The sequence below is a fragment of the Rhinolophus ferrumequinum genome, chromosome 10 (assembly GCF_004115265.2).
Source record: "Rhinolophus ferrumequinum isolate MPI-CBG mRhiFer1 chromosome 10, mRhiFer1_v1.p, whole genome shotgun sequence".
NCBI classification, from domain to species: domain Eukaryota; kingdom Metazoa; phylum Chordata; class Mammalia; order Chiroptera; family Rhinolophidae; genus Rhinolophus; species Rhinolophus ferrumequinum.
In genome coordinates this window covers 80,266,766-80,286,983 of record NC_046293.1, presented here as the reverse complement: position 1 = coordinate 80,286,983, position 20,218 = coordinate 80,266,766, and the positions used below count along the sequence as shown (strand labels likewise).

Below are 20,218 nucleotides of genomic sequence, written 5' to 3'. Positions count from 1 at the left end.
CTTTTGCTCAGAGATTCACCTACGTAGTTGTGTATATGTTTTTTGTTGTTTTCTGTAATTGCTGACAGTATTTCATTGAGTATTTCCACAACTTGTTTATCCACCGTTTCCCTCCTGATGAGCATCAGTGTTGCTTCCAGTTTTGTGTTACTGTGTACATTTGTAATATGGTCAAAGAATATCAGTCTTTTGCAATTTACTGAGGTTTCCTTTGTGGACTGACACAGTCGACTTCCCTAACTATTCCATATGGGCTAGGAAATAATGAATATTCTGTATCAAGTGTGAAATTCAGACATTATTTAAGTGTGTCAATATGTGTTAGGAAATAATGAATATTCTGTATCAAGTGTGTAATAGTTCAGACATTATTTAAGCCTTTATCTATTTTTTTTCTCTGCTTGATCCATTAGCTTCTCAGCGAGTTTTGATAAAATCTCCAGCTATAATTTCTAATTCATCTATTTCCCTGTACTATTGTTTGTTTTTGCTTGATTTTAGGTTTTAACATTCTGTGACATATATATTTATGGTGGACATATCTTCTTATTCCTTTTACCAGTAGACATTGTTTATTTTCCCCTTAGGTCTTTTTGCCTTTTGGCCTTAAATTCTATTTTGTCATATATTAAAATTGCTACTCCAGCTTGCTCTGGTTCATTTTTACTGGTAGACGTTTTTTATCATGCTTTTAACTTTCCTACTTATTTTCAACTGTTTTGTAGACAACATATTGTTGAACGTTGTTATTTGTAATTCAATTAAATATGTATTATGTAAAGTGGAATATAATTAAAATATTAAAAATAGAACTCGTCAAGTGTGTGTTTGTTGGGTCTAACTCATTTACATTCTTTTAATTCCTGCTATACTAGTGTGTAGTCTAACACTTTTCATACTGCATTTCCTAGTTGGCTCACCCCATTACTACATTGCATTGGAAAGCGGGTTTTCTGATGGATTAAGTCACAACTTCTTTCCATATATTTGGAGTATCTGTTTTTAATCTAAGCCCCACAATTACATTTGCCTTATGGATGTCTTAAACTTTGCCAGTTTTGAGTAGATAAACCATTAGCAAGATCTCATGTCCCTTTGGTCTCTTCCTTACCTCCTATCTCTGCTCTAAGTTGGATATATTTTCTTTTTTCTTTCTTTCTCTTAGGCAGAATTAAATTAGTATCACATAGGCCTGAGGTCTGGAAGAGGGGCGGGAGGTACTGAATGCCTGTGGAAGGGATGTTTATTAATAATTAGACCACTGGGTTCACGGTTCTGGTGCTTAGAGAAAATTTGGGCTGAAGATTTAGAATCATATATAGCTGAAACCATTGTTTCAAGAAGCAGAAATCAAGAAAGTGTGGAAGAGAGAACACTAATACTTAAGGCATATGCAGAGAAAGAACCTGCAACTGACAGGGTAGAGGCACTGAAGGAAACGTCGTCGTATAAAAAGACCGTGTATTAAAAATGTACACACTGTATCCAGTGCCCAAGAATTAATTTTACAGATACCACCACTGGGCCTTGATCCAAGTCTGCTGACAATCCAGGTACTCTGATACCACTCCCAAAGTGTAGTCACCAGGCCTGCCAGGGCCCAGCAGAAACTGGACTTTGTGGCCATGTTGTAGTTACCAAGCTTTTCTGTGGCCTCTCTCAATTATTTTCTTAGCTAGGCAGATTGGTGGAGAAATTCCTTAACCCTCAAATAGCTCCCACTACACTGCCTGAAACTTTACAAAGCAAGATGTTCCCTTCAATTAACTCCTTGGGATGGTTAATAAGATGCACCTGTCATTCATACTTCGGTATGTATTAATTTAATCAGACTATTTCCTAATATCAGAAACTAAAGCCATGGAGGAAGGAAGGAGTAAAGACTGAGTTTTAAGCATGAAAGTTTTTAAGAAAGGGCAAACTAGAATGATTTGCTGAGGGGTTCAAGGCAGAAACATGCAGGCACCAGGTTCTTACAGAATATTACAAGCTACTTGATGGGAACTACGTATGCTATCCATTGGCATAGTCACAGAAATGTTATTCATCGGAAGTGGGTTCCAAAAAACATGAATTCACCGGCGATCAAGCCTTCAGAGACTTCTGGCACTAATATTTTATCTTATGTTACCTCCCTGATGGCAGTGAACAGCAAAATATCAAGGTACTACAATTTTAAGGTGTCTTAGTAGGAGTTCCTACTTGTGTGTTTTAATAATTAAACAAATTTAATTTATAAATTTCATATTCAATAAATACATTTTATTTTAGGCATGTACCTGTTGACTTGGTGGCTAATATGCATGAATATTAGATTTCTAATAATTTGCTTGCTACCTTGCCCAATCAGTGACATTACCTCTGCTAACACACATATAATTCAGATCATAGGCATTGAATGCAAGTCTCAGCCTTGCGATTAGTAACTAATTCTATTTACTATGTGCCAAGAACTGGCCTAAGAAATTTAAATATATTTATGTATTTAATATAAATATACAGAGGGTGCCAAAAATATATATACACGTTTTAAGGAAAAACTGTATTAAAATTGTAATAATATTTATTGATAACAAAAGATGAATACAAGTCATGTGCATACATTTTTTTTGGCACCCCTGGTATATTATACATTTTTCCATTTGCTGAATTTATTTAAGCAAATCAATTTAGAAAATGCATAGAATTAAATGACACTTCTGACATGTAAGCATACTGCCATGTTCCTGAAATAGATAGTAACACCTGATAACAGTTAATGACTGCTTGTTAGAAAAGCTGTCCACTAATAAGGCCAGCAAAATAAAAAAAACATTTTGTTTCTTTAGCTTTTCGAGCCTGACAATGCAATACCATCAAACCACAATTAAATATAGCCAAGACAGCACTTGACGGATAGATCAGTATTATTGGTTACAGCTGTTAATTTCATTCTTGGCACCACATAAAATTAAGTCAAACGTATCAAATCATTCATGGCTTTTTAAAATCACAATTCACTAAGTGATGTTAATTATGGTCTTTGTCAAACACATGTGGTAAAGGCTATTTATAGTGTACATGGCTGAACATGCACTATTTATAGTTATAAAGATACTTGCTAATTTAATACACTAGGAGATATATTTATCTTAATAACTTCATGAGTATTTCCCCCAACTTGCAGATGGGGAAACTGAGAACACAAAGTTTCAACAACTTCCCTTAAGTTATACTAGTAAATGTGGTACCAAGATTTGAATTCAGGCAGATCCACAGCTTAAATTCCTAATTATTTCACTATAATGACTTCCAATCGTGTATAACATTCAACATCACCATCTCATTTTCTTGAGTTTCTGTCATTTAGGGTTGAAAATGTGTCACTGTTAGGAACTACTTTAACACATGCTTTTCTCAGATGATTGCTAATAAAACTACCTACTAGGTCTTCCTTTGTGGGGACAGATATCTCGATACACTATTATCTTTTTCATTTGAACACTAAAAGGCAGTTCAGGTTAAGGCTTTAAAAAGTATCAATTTAATAGTGAATATTTAGAAATATGGTACACACAGACACCACAGTAATATAAAATGCATATAATTTTAAACTACTTTCTTATGAACCCTTAACATAGATGGCTGACAGCTTTTAACAGGTCAAATTTTGGACAAGTTACCAGATATTTTGGTGGATTCATTTAAAATACTAATTAGTCATGCAGGCAGGTTTTTAAAAAAATAAATGACAAATATATGGATTTCTGAAGTATAAATTGACATACAAATCTATATTTTCCGATTTTTCAGTGAAGCATCTTTAAAGAAGCATCCTGTTACATGAAGTTGAGCTCAAATTAGATGTCGTGAAAGCCACGAGGTTTTAATATAATTGTGTAATTCACATACCAAATATTTACACAAAAGTAAACACAAAATTGCAAACACATTTTATCCTTCAAGTCATCCACCTCATAAAATAAGCTAAAGTTCCCAATTCTGAATGTTCATAAGGAAACAAATCTAAAGCAACATGAGAAAAACTTAATTCTTCCTTCTGAGAAGCCATGAAGTAGTAACGTAATTGCTTGTTGGGATTGTCAAAGCTTTTCTAGAAGTTTAGGGGAGTAGATTCTTTTATCAAACAATGAGAACTAAAACTACATCCTTCACTAGCTCACAAACCTATTAAGCTTTCTTTTCCAAATTTACAGATGCTCGCAACTCTGAACCATAGATTAGTGAACTGGACTAAACTGTCCCTACCCTCCATTTTCCCAAAAAGGCAGTTGCAAAGAAAAAGCTATTACCTTTTTCACGTGAACAGCCTGAATAAAATTTCTATTATGAGTTTAAAGAGAAATAATCATCTTACACATAAGTAAGCTTGATGGAATTTAAGATGGTACAGCAGGTCCTCAAGAAACGTTTTGTTCAATGTCTTTTCTGACGTTGTAACATCGATGAGAATAACAAAAAAAAATTGTTTCCCAGCTGGGGCCACTCTGTGTGGAGTTTGCACATTCTCTCCATATCTGCGGGGGTTTTCTCCAGGTGCTTGGTTTTCTCCCATCAACAAAAGATGTGCACATGAGGTTAACTGGCATGTCTCAATTGTGCCAGTCGGAGTGCGTGGGTGTGAGTGCGCCCTGCGATGGAAGGGCGTCCTGTCCAGGGTTGGTGCCTGTCTCTGCCTTGAGGGGCCTGGAGTGGCTTTGAGCCCCCTAGACTCTCAACTAAAAATGATATTTTGGAAAATCATCTTACTTGTTTTTATTAATCTTTCTTAAATGTATGCATAGTTCACATTTATTTCAACCTTTAATAATGAAAGTGTTCTAGGTCTTTATTTAGGAGTTTGGTGATGTTTTTGTGACCAGAAATATGCTGCATGAACTTAATTCTTTTTGTATCAATTAACTTATGGTAAAATTGGTTTCACTATATGTCGTTTCACTTAAAGTCACAGTTTCTGAGAACCTACTGACAAAGTTAGGTGAGGATTTACTGTACTAGTCATCAGAAGAACATACTCCTGAACTTAATTGGGTTATACAGTCATTTAAAAAGTTAATACAGAAGAGATAAGAAGATTGTCTTGAATGAATTTAGAGCAGTGATTGTTAACCCTGACCACACATTAGAATCATTCAGGAGAACTTTTAGAAAAACTTAAAAATGGCTCCACTCCTAAAAAATTCATATTTAACTGTTGTGGGGTGGGGTCCATAGTAAGAGCCCTCCAGATGATTCTAATATAAAAGAGGGTTGACAAATATCGATTTGGAAAAATTATTAATTACTCAGGATGGATCTGATTTAAATAAATAATTTAAAATTCAAATATATGAGCACTTCCTACATGGTAGGCACTGTCCTAAGTGTTAATTAGGAGGAACTTTTTTTTAGTAAAAATCATTGGATAACATTAATATATCTTTCATCTTTTGAATAGTTATATAACTTTATTAAAATATTATTCAAAGCTTTTATTATGGTATGCTGTCATGAAAGATTTCCTTCCACTCTTCTGAACTATACTCACTTGCTACTATAAAAGATCACACTCAGAAATTTTTTCTCAAGTTATGTGAAAAAGACAAGAATGCCATAGATTTCACTTTTCAAGTCATAGAATATGAGGTATTCTCCACCTTGTATCTAGAGTCACAAAGCCATAATTTAGTAAGTGAAATTAGGTATTGCTTTAATGATTAACAGAGTCTCCTTCATCAAGAATTAACTACCATTAGTGTCAGTGCTTACTTTTTGCCTTAAAGAAAAAAAAAAAATCTATGAGAGACCCTAAGTCAGTGCTTACTTATTGCCTTAAAAAAAAAAAAAAAAAGAAATCTATGAGAGAGCCTCAGGGAACCTAGTTAGAGTGCATCCTTAATGGAGACCATGTTACCTGTGACCTATTTATAAAATATTTCTTTAAAAAAGTTACAGGAATATGTAATACATAATTAGAAATTAGTTATCTAAAAACCTGAAATACTGCGTAATTAGATATTTGTTACTATCCTAGGACAGCTTTAGCTTTAACATTTTAAATCAAAACACCAACTTTATTATTATGAAATGCATTTGTAATGCATTTTAAGTCAAGAAAAAAATTAAATTTAAATTAATAAATTTGATTAGTATCTACTCTTCAGCCTAACAGTTTTCAGGTTTATATGTACTAAAACCAACAGACCAATTAATTAATCCTGTATTAGGCTAATTATCTTTTACAGCTGGACAGCAGCCCAAGACTGATGGAATTTTGGTTAAACCATAATATATACACATATAGGAAAATGCAATAGCAATTTGTTTTCCATACTTGATAGAATTAAAACAGCTTTAAATTTTTTATGAAAGCTCAGTAGTCAAAATAAATATTTAATAAAAATATACACCATAACAAAATATCAAGAACTTAGTGTTTAAAAATAAACTTTGTGTCACTTTGTTTGCCTTCAGTTAAACAGAACTCAATTTAGTTACTTAAGGTATCTAAAGAATGATTAAGGTGTGTTTTTGGAAACAAAATTAACATTCAAATAACACTGGAGAGAGAACACTAAGATGAAAATGAAACTATGTTTTAACTCAAAAGTTTAAACAGTTAGTTATTGAGACTTCTCAATATGAGTATAACTAATAAACATGAATAGTTTGGGGAGTGCAGGTCAAGATAATCATGATTATGTGATATGGTTCATGCTGTGGAATTCGTTTTTATGTAACAAAACACATATACAGTATATATGAGCACCATTAGAAATGTGTTGTACATACATATATTTAAAACTTTACCTCATTAAAAATTGCATTTGAGAGTGAAGGACAAGCACACAATTATGAAAATACATTCTTAAGCTCATATGTCACATGACTTATTTTAAAATGTTCATCTGGCATTCCTTGTAAAAATCAACAAAAGAACATAACATAAAGCCAGTATTCTTTTGTAGTGCAAAGTCCATTGATTAAACAGAAGGTTACTGAAGACAGAAGAATGTGTTCAGTAAGTGTTTTCAAACCACAGCCAGGTAAAGGAAAAATGAAGTCAGCTAATAAATGGGAATTCACAGAATAAAACAGCAAAAGTAGGATTTAACCCCAAGGGATTTTCATTCAGGCCTCAGACTATTTTTCAGAATAGTCAAGATTATTCTGCCAGAAGACTCTTCCTTCTCTAACAAAACATACAAATTTGCCATCTATAATTTAATATTTATCTGCTGCAAAACTTAGAAAACTACAGCCATATCTTAGATAATACATACCCTGGGGTAAGATAGGTCTTTAATAAACATCTTATTGTGATCCTATGTAGAGGCAGCTCATGATAGGCTCTTATGAGCCCTCGCTGTTTTTCAAAGCTCCCAGTGTAAGAAATCACATGATGCACATTAAGTTCTTCGAAACCACGGTAGCAAGATACAGAGTAATGCTATTCACCATTTAAAATACGCTCAATCTCTTCTAGTCTTTTTAAAGCAGCAACTCTTTTCTTCTCAATTTCTTTGATTTCTTTTGTTGTTTTGTGGGGGGTCTCTTTGTCTGTATTTTTTCCTACCTGTTTGTTGGATTTAGACTGACTTTTATTATCACTTGTTTTTATTATCTGTGTGGGTCGGGGTTCACTTCTGATTTCTTTTACATTTTCAATTGGAATTTTTTCTCCTTTTACACCTGAAGTCTTAGCAGGTGGGAATATTGGCTGTTCTATTAAGCTAGATGAAGAAATTTTATCCCTGACTATATTCAAATGGCGCTGAATATATTCTTCATGTGGTGCTAATCTCAATGTTTCAATCAGGCATCTTTCAGCTTTGAATAAATCCTTCTCTTCAAAATAAACAACACAAAGATTGTGTTTTCCTTGCACGTTGCTTGGATCCATCTCCAAAATCTTTTCAAAACATTTTTTTGCTCCAAGTATATCTTTCTTTTGATTCATCAGAATGTCCCCCTTTAAAATGAGGCCCTTAATATGATCAGGATAGTATCTGAGTAACTCTTCCAAAACTGGCAAAGCCAGTAATTCCTTTGCAGTCTGAGAATACAGCAGAGCCAGATTAAACAAAGCACTTCTGAAGTCAGCTTGTAATTTTATGGCTTTCTTCATCCACATCTCTGCTTCACTGTCTTTTTTGTCATCCATGGCCAGCATTCCCAGATTGAAATAACCATTAGCGTCCTGTGGCTCTTCATTTACATAGCTTAGAAGTCGTTTTCTAGCTTCAGGTCTGACTTTAACCTCACCTATGAATAATATTTTTAAAGAAAAAAAGTATTGTTAGCAAATAAATTAAATCTGAGGAGAAAAGCCACTTTCATATTTTACCTAGTTAAGATTACAAAAAGACAGCATCAAAACAACTAATTGCTGTTATCTAAATCAACAGCAATGTTGATTTGTGAAAACCACGAAGTCTTCATAGGAATTACTATGTTTGAAACACTGAAATGATAGCTCATTTCCTAAATTTTAAAACAGTAAGAGGGCGTCAAAAACCAAAAGGGGCAAAATACCTCCTTCCAGTTTAGAAGCTAAGTGGGAGTAGCAGAGGAAGAAAAGAGAATTAAAAAGAAACAGATATATACCTATATACTCAAACTTGGTTCTGTTAACATTGTGACTTTATACACTGAACAAGTTATCTAAATTTCTCTGGGTTAGCTTATTGAATTTTCTAAGATACACATGAGATATATGTAAAAATGCTTAGGAGACATTAACACTGGATAAACAAAACGTTTCAATCTTACTCAGTTTTTTTGCATGTTATTTTAAATTCTTTAGGACGTTTCAAAGGTAAAAGTATACCATTAAATATAAAGCTTATAAGTATAAATATAAATTAGGATTTAGTAACAAATATTTAAAATAATCTATATTGCAAATAAATGCAAATAAATTCAAGTTCTATAACTACAAACCTTAAGATACAATCTAGCGTTGGACAATGGGGATCTTTTGTGATTACTAAGGATAGCTAACTTTACAAAAATATTAGCTCTTCTCTACATTTACACTTTCTTTGAATAGCAGGCATAAAGACCTCCCTCTATTCTTTTGTTTGATAATATGATGAATGAAGAAAACTTGAAATTAAGTCAGTAGACTTAAGTTCTTATCTTGCACTAGTTACTACACCAGAAATACGAAGTTGGGGTAGTTAATAGGTCTATTTGGTCCTCACTCTCTAATCTACTAAATAAAAGAAGGCTGACAAAAGTAAACTCGAAGGTCTTCTTTAGCTCTAAAATAGTATGTTCTGATGAATCGTTCATTTTTTGCAAAAGCTGAAAAAACTATTTAAGAACTAACTAAAAAATATAAATACAGATTTTCCAAACATAAAAATTAAGATTATAAATCTATGTACTACTTTCTTAGACTAAAATGTCTATATGTCAAAGATCCTGATTTATAGTAATTAGTAATTTAGTTTTACTAAGTTATAGAAAACATAGCCAATTACAATAATATCTCAGAAAATAGTAAAGTGATATAAAACAATACCAAATGGTCCTATAAATCAAGATAAAAATAGAATAATATTTTTTCTAAAACATATAATGCTTTTGGCTTCCTAGAAATAATTATGTTAAAATGTTTACAAGTTCAGATTATTTAAACAGTATACTTATATGTAAGAGATTATACTTCCATGTATAAAATGACAGAATAGATTAATAAGGTATTGCTTAACAGACTGCCTGAAAAAAATCCATCTTAACATATACCAGAGGAACTAACAATTAGTATCATATATGTCAGTGAATATTACTTGAGAGGTTTACTTTAAGTATGTTAAATATTCCTACAAATAATTTATACAGTTTTGATATAAACTATCCATTCATAAAATGTTACAGGTAATATAAATATGTTAAGGTTTTATTATATTTCAAACTACAATGTGTTTAAATATAGAAATATTTTGAGAAAACATACCTGATTCTTGCATTAATATAGCAGAATTGAATAATGCTAGCTTATGCTTTGGATTTAGTTCCAAAGCACGATTAAAGTTTATTAGGGCTTCATTTGGTTCTTTAAGTTCAATGTGAACAATTGCCAAGTTGTACCAAAGATCTGCATTATTTCTGTCCAACTCCAGCGCTTTAAGATATGCTTCTTTTGCTTTGAGAGGTTTATTCATTTTTAAAAGCAATTCTCCTCTGTGGAAAAACCAAGCACAAGCTTTACTTATAACCATGTCAGTTTGTAGATACTATTTTTTACAAGTTTTGAGCTTTTCCATATAGTCACAGTTTTCTTTTTCATTTTAAATTAGGCTCTTAAAATTTTCTTTCAAACATAGCCATCTGGCCAAAGAAATCCTGAGAAAAAAAAGAACAAAACTTGAGGTATCATACTCCCTGACTTAAAACTACACTACAAAGCTACAGTAATCAAAACAGTATGGTACTGGCAGAAAAACAGACAAAAGACCAATGGAATAAAATGAACAGCCCAGACATAAACCCACACATACACAGACAACTAATTTTGCCAAAGGAGCTAAGAATAAACAATGGAGAAGGGACAGTCTCTTCAATAAATGGCATTAGGAAAACTGGACAACCACATGCAAATGAAGGAAACTAGTCTACTATCTGACGCCATACACAAAAACTGACTCAAAATGGATTAAAGCTTGAATGTAAGACCTTAAACAATAAAACAAACAGAAGAAAACATAGGCACTAAACTTATGGACCTTGGTCTCATAGGGGTTTTTGTGAACTTGATCCTAAAGGCAAGAGAAGTAAAAGCAAACATAAATGAATGGAATGACATCAAACTAAAAAACTTCTGCACAGCAAGAGACCATCAACAAAAAGAAAGAGGAACCAACTGAATGGAAGAAGATATTTACAAACAATACTTCTGATAAGGGGCTAAGAGCCAAAATACATAGAGACCTCACACAACTCAGCAAAAACAAAAAACAATCCAATTAAGAAATGGGCACACATTTCTCCAAGCAAGATATGCACATGGCCAACAGGTGTATGAAAAGCTGTTCAACATCACTAGTTATTAGGGAAAGGCAAATCAAAACCCCAAATAAGATCCCACCTCACACGTGTTAGATTGACTATTATAAAAAAGACAAGAAATAAGAAGTGTTGGAGAGACTGTGGAGAAAAGGGGACCCTTGTACACTGTTTGTAGGCATGTAAATTAGTGCAGCCACTATGGAAAACAATATGGAGGTTCCTCAAAAAGTTAAGAATACAACTACCATATGCTCCAGCAATCCCTCTTCTGGGTATTTACCCAAAATTATGAAAACACTTATTTGCTTCTGCATAAAGATATATGTACTCCTATGCTCACTGCAGCATCATTTACAACAGCCAAGACATGGAAAGTACCTAAGTGTCCAGTGATGGGTGATTAAAGAAGATGTGATACACACACACACACACACACACACACACACACGAATACTTTTCAGCCATAAAGAGGAATGAAATATTGCCATTTGTGACACTATAGATGTATCTTGAGATTATGCTAAGTGAAATGAGTCAGATGGAAAAGGACCAAAAAAGTAGAGTTTCACTCATATGTAGAATATAAAACAAAAAGTAAGAAAAAACTAACAAAACAAAAACAAACTCAGAGATACAGATAACAGAATGGTGGTTGCCAGAGGGGAAAGAAGGGATGGGGGGAAGGGAAGTGGGTAAAGGCGATCAAATATATGGTAAGGGAAGGAAACTAGACTTTGGGTGGGGACCACACAACAGAGGACACGAGCCGAATTATAATCTTGTATACCTGAAAATTATATAATGTTATTAACCCATGTTATCCCAATTTTAATTAAAAAACAAAACCAAAAATAACTATCTGAAATTGTCCTCGTGCCTAAACTCATGAGTCTGGCAAATTTGGCTTGATACGTTTTCAAATATTATTAAAGAAGGAAAAAGCATGCCTGATTTTAGACAGTAAGATGTGGGGAAGTAACCAGGAAAGGGAAATAGAAAAAATGCATTTTTTGAATATATCTTAAAAGGAGTCAGACTAGATAGAGTACATCAGTAACCAGAGTGGGAGATCAATTTGTCTGGAGACCAAATACCATTTGAAGAAGAAAACTAAATTACAGTAGTGATAGGGAAATTTCAGTATTTTAATCTATGTTAGAAATCTTACTATACAAAAAGTAGAACATGTGAAATTTTTTTACCCATTCTTATATTAACTTTTTGTCACCTTTTAAAATGACTATTTATTGAAAAAAATAGAAAGCTGATCAGGAAGGGTGGAAGGGGTGCTAGTGCCCCCTGCAGACACCTTTGAGAAACACATGTGGAACTGAGGATCACAATTTGAAAACTATTTTACAAATCTTTCTAATATAATTATATTTCTGGTTAGAAAGCTTAAAAAGTCATTTTGATTAAGGACATATGTGCAAATCAATTTAAGTAGCGATATGAGAGTTACTTTTATTATGATACTATTCTTTCCCTGAAGTATCAGCATAGGAATGAAATCAAATGAACAACTAATATTCTTGATTAGGCAACTTCTACAATGCCTACCGTGTTTCCCTGAAAATAAGACCTCGCCGGAAAATCAGCTTTAATGCGTGTTTTGGAGCAAAAATTAATATAAGACCCGGTCTTATTTTAATATTATATGAGACCCGGTCTTATATAAGACCCGGTCTCATATAATATATACATTATATGAGACCAGGTTTTATATTAATATTAATATTTGCTCCAAAACACTCATTAGAGCTGATTGTTCGGCTAGGTCTTATTTTCAGGGAAACACGATATATTTGTCCAAAGTGGTACGCAGAGACTGTTTAATAATTCCATGACAGGTTTTATTTATGGATGCAACTCCACTAAACCTAGCAAATTTCAAAAGCAAAGTACTGGATAAGGCTGAACAAAGACAACCTCCAAAACTTATGAAGATCAAAAAAGTTATTACCTTCTGAATGCATTTTCCCTATAGAAACAAAGTGATTAGGTTTCTGGACTGAGAGCACAAAACAAAGTTTAACACACTGTTTTCATCAAGTATAATAGAAACTATAACACTTACATGGGAAAATGCATTAAGTTCTAACATGTGATGTCCCAATTTTTTTTTCCTGACAACTAAAAAGAGTTTTGTGATAGATAAAGGCATCAATCACCACTAAATTCTCAGTATTTATTTAAGAAAGCTCCTGAGATTTGGATAGTCGAAGTACTTATAAAATGTAAGTTTCAGGTGTTTTAAATAAAATGAATTGGGTGATGAGAAGCACATAAAATTAAGAAGGAGGTTCTTCTAACCTTTCTTTCATATAAAACCTAAAGTTTGCTATTGTAAGTTATGGACTCCCTTGTCATTTCAAATTAAACCAATTAAATTTGACTGTTAGTCTAAAACAGGTTATGTTCTATGTTCTTGGTTGCCAACTAAGATTACTGAGGAAACAAAAGCCAATTTCGTAAAAATAGTCAAAATGTACATACAGATGTAGCTTCAATTTTCTATGATGTTAGCTTACAGTGAACTACGATACCTGCTAATGTAAGCCTGCTTGAAATCGGGCCTCATGCTTATTGCTTGTCGATACAGATGGTCTGCTTCTTCCAGTCGGGACTCATTTGCTCGGATCAGGTTGGCCAAATTGATATAAACATTTAGGTGGTTAGGGGCAATTCTAGCTGCGTATTTTTTACCAGGAATAACCTGTTCAGAAGAAAAGGCATTTTCATAATTTGATATTTCACTACCAAATAAAAGTCAAGTAGGGTGAGTAACTTTTTAAAAATATACAGAGAACGTGAAAAGATAATACTAGTAGTTTTACTGCTACAGTAAAATAAATCATAAAAATGTGAAAGCATCTATAGTATTCACAAAATGTAAATAAAATAACATTTTGTGGCACCAAAGGATATACTTTTTACATTCATGCCAGTTCAACAGTATATGATTAGCTTTTTATTTATATGTATCATTTTATGAAGTCATATAATTAAGAACTTTTAGAGACTAAGGTGTCTCTTAGCATGTTTTAAGTCAGATCAGGACTAGAACTCAGGACTCCTTTCTCTCAATCTAGTGTATTTGTTACAACATGTCAACTTTCATGTCGTCAGCAAAATATCTCCTGGTTGTGACAATAGGGTACTTAATTTTATTTCAGAGTTATACTAAAACCTCACTTGTTGGTAGAGTTAGGAAATAAAATTCTTTTATTAGCTGATTATTCAGGTTAAGTAAAGGTTATTATAATATATATGGACCCAAATTTTCAATGAACATAATAAATTGCATCTGATAAAAATCTATATTGAATATAATTTAACAGTAGAATCTTAGGACAAAATAATTAAGATATCAGATGGTCCAACTTTGTTCCTAAAACATTTATCAAACTATCTGATCACTTTAACATCACTACTCTTATTAATATACTATTAGTACATACTATGATTGGGAAAACTATCTTTTCTGATGATGCACAGCTGGTCGAGGGCAGGATCAGCTTTTCCAACATGGACACTGTATTGTGATTTCCACAGAACCTTGTACGTGTGTCATTATAACAACGGTGGACACAACACAGCAACACAGATGTAGCTATGTTGTTTTATTCATTTATTTTTTTGGTGGGAATAATGTTGAATTTAGTGCTTAATGTACATAAATATAATTCTCTTCATTTAATGTCATTTAACTCATTGATAACTTGTAACCAAGAATATCTAAAATTCCTAACTGTGGATTTAGTTTTTATAAAAAGACTATAAAAAATTTTAATTAAGCTGTAAAAGTAAATGTAATCCTTTATAAAACTTGTACTAATAGATGGTTCATCAGATGCCTTACTGTTACATCAATAAATTGAAGAAAAGATATGGATTTTCCATCTAGAGAATTCTATTCAATGTGGATATCTAGGACACATGACACAATAGGAATAAATTATGATAACTTACTTGAGGCATAAGTGACTTGGCCATCATATAAGATTCTTCAGCTTCTTTGGTTCTATTTAAATTTTTATAAGTTCTTCCTACATTCATGTGGGCACCAATATCATCTAAAATTTTAAAGAAATTATTTGTTGGCAAAAATACTCAATAGGATTCAATGTTAACTACTAAAACGACATGTTTCTAGCAACAAAAACTCTAGGTAACAGGTCCTGCTTCCTCCTTATAAAGTTCTTCTAACACAACTTGCTATAACTTCTGATCAATGAATGCTACACTAGCAAATTATTATGTAAAGTACTGTGAAGACAGAAAATACACATACAACATGAAAAACTATTTGAATGGACCTTTGAAGGGTTAAGACATGAGAGGGAAGAAATAGCAGGAATAAAGAAATTTACATCATCTTTCTTCATTATACTTTACCATACTAAGGCTTGCTTCCATTTTCTTAACCTCATAGCTATGGAACTCACTTAAAAAATATGGCTCAACTCTAAAAGTGAAAAAGATCTACAAGCGAAAAAAAAGAGGATCGTCAAAATTCCTAGAATTATTTCAAATGTTATATTTGCACCCATGGTGTGACAGGGGCAAAGTGATGTGAAAAAACTTTGTGATTTTGTTTTTTCAAATTTTTGTGAATGTGGTTGGAATGCAAGAAAAATGGAATATCAGGAGTCTATAATATAACTTAATATGCAGTAGCCCATCTCTCTTAAATGATGATAAATTCCTATATAATTTATTTAAAACTTTTTAAAATGTTGTGTTAATATCAGAATGTCAGGAACTTTTGTCTCATTTTGATATGGAAAATCGAATCCTCAGCAAATTTATTCAGGGATAGAAAAATATGCAATTTAAATAAGAAAGATATGAGGGTTTAACATACATTTCCCAGTAAATATTTCAAAGGTTTGGAATAAAGATAGAAAGAAGGGAGATCTTAAATCAGACAAATTTTAGCCAACATGAATCTCTAACAGACATGACAAGGTTTCAAATTATGATTACTACTTGCCTGCGACACCGATGATTTTGCAATTGTGGAATAGTTCTCTGCCTGCAACTCCCAGGACACATAGGGGCCAAGCATATATATCTTAGGCATTCCCCTAGGAGGAGAGTAACAGTCCTAAGATCTTGCTACATTATGTATCAGGCTGGCAACTGTGTGCACTGCACAAAAACTGTCAGATGCAGTATAGGTTTGGTTAGAGAACCAGGAGACAAGGCTGGGGAAGGAGGCTGATTTCTGTTTTTAGATGTACTGCTGAATGTCATGGGGTCTCAAAAGGGGGTCAAGAACAAAAGATGTTTAGGCTAATCATTTCCAAACCTGGCTGCAAATCAGGATACCTGTGTAGTTTTTAAAAATTAAGATACATTAGCCCCAACCACCTCTATCAAAACAGAATCTTCAGGAATTGGATTACAAAAATGTTTTTAAAACGTTTAAAAGGCAATTTTATGTAGAGCCAAGTCTGAAAGTCATTGCATTACCAAGTGCATAGAAAAATAGAGTAGGTAGTCTTTGCTCTTATAAAGCTCATTTTTTTTTAACATTAGATAAATTTACACCGTCTACTATAGAGATCAGAAAGTTACTTAGGAAAAATGAAGGATATATAAAATCCCCCCAAAATTAAAGTTTAAATAAAAGTATAATGATGTCAGCTAAGTATTTAAAATGTTTCTGAAATCAATCCCAACCAAACTTACAAAAGAGGTTATCTATTTGGATGAAAGACGAGGAAAATTACTACCCACTGGAATCAAGATCTCAGAATTATGGCAAGGAGATATTGTCATCAATGAAGACTTCAGACACTAGAGTAAAGCAGCCTAATGTTCTCAACGAACAAAGAGAGCAATTGGATAGCCGTCAGCAAGAAAAGCAATACGCACAATACAGCTAATGAAATGAAAGTCATAATTTTTAAGCAATTTCTTTGTATGTCACAAAATTTTGGGATTCCACAGGAAGAAACAGCATTACTGGTAAGGTAAATGTAAATTTGAAACAAAAAAAACAAAAAAAAAGAAAAGCAGGCAAGATGTAAAAACCAATGACATTTAAATGACTAAAAGCTACAGAATTTCAAAGACCAATCTTGCTATTCTAAGTGCACTATCCAGACCAACAACAGCTTGAATCTAGCTGTCTGTATTTAATTCCGTGTAAATGAAGACTGGCAAGTATCAGGCAACTAACTCTGTCTAATAATTCTTCCACCACCAACAGTGAAGTTGAGCATTCCCACGCTGATGGCTTAGGCATCTATGTTGCTTTCCAGTATTTCTTATACAAAAAATTTATCAATTCCTTTAAAAGGTAAATTGATAAACATCTGGAAACTCCTAAAAGCTCTCTGAAAGTCATTTCTATCTTGATGGCATCCAAGTTGAACAGGTCCATGATTCTCTTTTGATACAAACAGTTTCAAAGATTTAGACTTAGATTAAAATGGCAATTATTGACTTTAAGGCAAAAACAAACCTTGGAAGGTCTGGTGTTCCTTAAGAAAAATCTACTCTTGTCTTGTAAAGGTGTTTATGGATACAGTAATTCCAATTGCAAAAATTTTACCTTTGTGAATTAGGGTTTTTTAAAACAATTGTAATCATCAAAACAAAAAATACTGCAATCAGTTGTTCATCTAACATGAGACGCATGTCACCTGGTCAAAGACCACTGCTGTGTATATTCTTATTCGCCTAAGCAAGAAGAGCTTTTAGACTGAACTCCTTTTGATTTTTTTAAAGTTAACTTTCAAATGTTACTGATCCCTACTCTTTGTGATGCTGTACTGTTTCAGGAGTTTAAATAGCATTTATTTGCTTCTTACTGCAAATTTCTATCTCTAGTCCTGACCTGTACCCAGACTTACAAATCTATCTTCATTTGTATATCTAACAGGGACAAAAAAGGACTCCTGATTTCCCTCCTTACATGTCATTCATCTGTCAAATCTATCTATGAAGAATATAGCTAAAAAACAAAGAATAATCCAAGATGACTCTGAATGTCAAATTCAACGTTTCTAAGTTAATGTACTATTTTACAATAAATTGTAATCAACTGGTTTATCTGTTCTCCTAGTCTATGGCTGATTACAAAGAGCAATTCTGAGGGTAAGGTAGGAAAGTCATACTAAAGGAGACAGGTTCAAAAAACAGTAAAACAAAGTCAAGGGCAAGATTCTAACCAAGAGAATCAATGTTCGTATTGAGCATATTAAGCACTCTAAGAGCCGAGATAGCTTCCTGAAATGGGTGAAGGAAAATGATCAGAAAAAGAAGGAAGCCAAAGAGAAAGGTACCTCAGTTCAACTGAAACACCAGCCTGCCCCACCCAGAGAAGCACACTTGTGAGAACCAGTGGAAAGGAGCCTGAGCTGTTGGAACCCATTCCCTATGAATTCATGGCATAAGTGTAAAAAAATAAAAGACCTCTGTAAAAAAAAAACCCAAAAAACAAACAAACAAACGAACAAACAAAAATAGTAAAACATGACGATTGATAATAAGAGGAAAAATGTACTAAATTAAAAACTGAGTGTCTATACCTGGTAACATCCTGTGATACATATACTACCCACTGGATAAAATTAAACACGCACATACATACACACCCATGCCATATAATTTAGTCTTTAAAACAAGGCAATGAGAAAAAAAATTACCGTTCCAATTTAGAAATGAGAAAGATAAGGCTGAAGAGGCTTAAATAATGTCATCTAAGTCTCAACGTCCCTGTGTGTCTGACATCAAACATAACTCTGCTTCCCTGAAGCTCCGAGAAGGAATCCAGGGCTTTGGAAAGCAATGAATTAATTAACACTACCAGTTAGTGACTGCTGCCTGTGGGTAAAACCACGCTGGATGATTCAGGGAACGCAAAGATGAGTAAGATGTTCATGCTGCCCCTAGGTAGCTCCTCAGTTTAAATAAATAAATGTTTTTCATTAAAAAAACTTTTTAAAATAAATAGGATATAGTAGTAAATAGGAAACTACAAATATCAAAGGGAAGCTACAGAAGAAGTTGTAAGGAGTTTTAAAGATGAGAAATATTTGTTTCTAACTAGAAAGACAGGAGGGTTTTTCAGAAAAGAAGCCAGGTTAGATGAGTTGTAAGAGACGGGCAGGATATGGTAGAAGGTGGGTGGGAAGGAAGGGGGCTGGGGGGAATTCTAGGCTCAAAGAACATGAACAGAGGCAAAGAAGTGAGGGAACCCAAGACATGTACCCTGTATATCAAAGAGAAACGAAACTACATGAGATATTCCTAAAAACTGGGAAGCCAGACCATCATTTCTATTTCTAGAACTTTCTCTTCACCTTTCTGTAACTGAAATGTGGCTTTGCCTCAGGGACATGGTTCAGACTGCAGCGCCTCCCAGTGGTGACTGTGCCCTTTCATCCTGTGTTCACCCTGGGCCTGAAGGAAGGGTCTCGGAGGAGGTGTCGTCTTGGATCCTTGCCATTGTCAGATCATTCTCATTCCATCTTACAATCACTTTTCTCTGAATTTCTGGTCATTCTACTCTATTGTCCACCATCCTGCCTTGCTGCAGTCACGGTCATAGCTCCCGGATCCTTGTCATTCTCTCCAACATCAAAGTTTTCAAAATTCTTAGTGAGGTTAAAATCTACACAGATGGATCTTCTAATACGTGGCCTTGATGTCTTTTCTTCCAAAGACTTTCACCTCCATCTTCCTTTAAATAGTTATTTTAATGGCCACAGTCACATCTAATAGAAAAATAGGGGACAGTGCCTGCCACTCCCCACCCATCTGAGGATATTTAGAAAAGTGTGTGTGGTGGTACTTTTTGGTCATTATTCTGAATGGAAAGTAATGACGGCATTTGGTGGGTGGGGGTCACGTTTGGTACATGTCCTGAAATGCAATTCTGCACGCTCGAAATACCAAGAGCGTTCCTACTGAAAAATTTTATACTCTAGTTAGACTCGACTCAGACACCGACGATTTTTCAGATCTATAAACCACTGATCCTGTCACCTTTCCTTCATCCCTTACCCTCCCTCACATCCCTCCTTAACCAGCTTAGATTCTGTGTTCCATTATTATAACCACTCCTTTTATCCCTTTCTCGTTTAGTAACATACATACCACAAAATCCTAATCCTGTTTATTTGAATGATCCATGCCAGTACCACTACAGCTATAAAGTAGCAGGAGAAAAACATATAAAAACATATAACTACATCAACTGGTTTAA

General features: G+C 33.6%; 1 protein-coding gene across 2 annotated transcripts in view; it reads right to left on the bottom strand.

Annotated features, from left to right (window-relative positions):
- Window positions 1–7,093: 7,093 nt before the first annotated feature.
- Window positions 7,094–20,218, bottom strand: part of TMTC3 (transmembrane O-mannosyltransferase targeting cadherins 3) — a 49,031-nt gene continuing 35,906 nt past the window's right edge. The window contains exons 11-14 of one of the 2 annotated variants that reach the window (XM_033117871.1): window positions 14,968–15,071; window positions 13,542–13,711; window positions 9,944–10,170; window positions 7,094–8,244 (exon numbers count right to left, since the gene is read on the bottom strand). In XM_033117871.1, the coding sequence (XP_032973762.1) occupies window positions 7,430–8,244; window positions 9,944–10,170; window positions 13,542–13,711; window positions 14,968–15,071 (1,316 nt within the window). In that variant the 3' untranslated portion in view covers window positions 7,094–7,429. The remainder of the gene's footprint in view (window positions 8,245–9,943; window positions 10,171–13,541; window positions 13,712–14,967; window positions 15,072–20,218) is intronic. The other variant, XM_033117872.1, reaches the window with a different exon arrangement.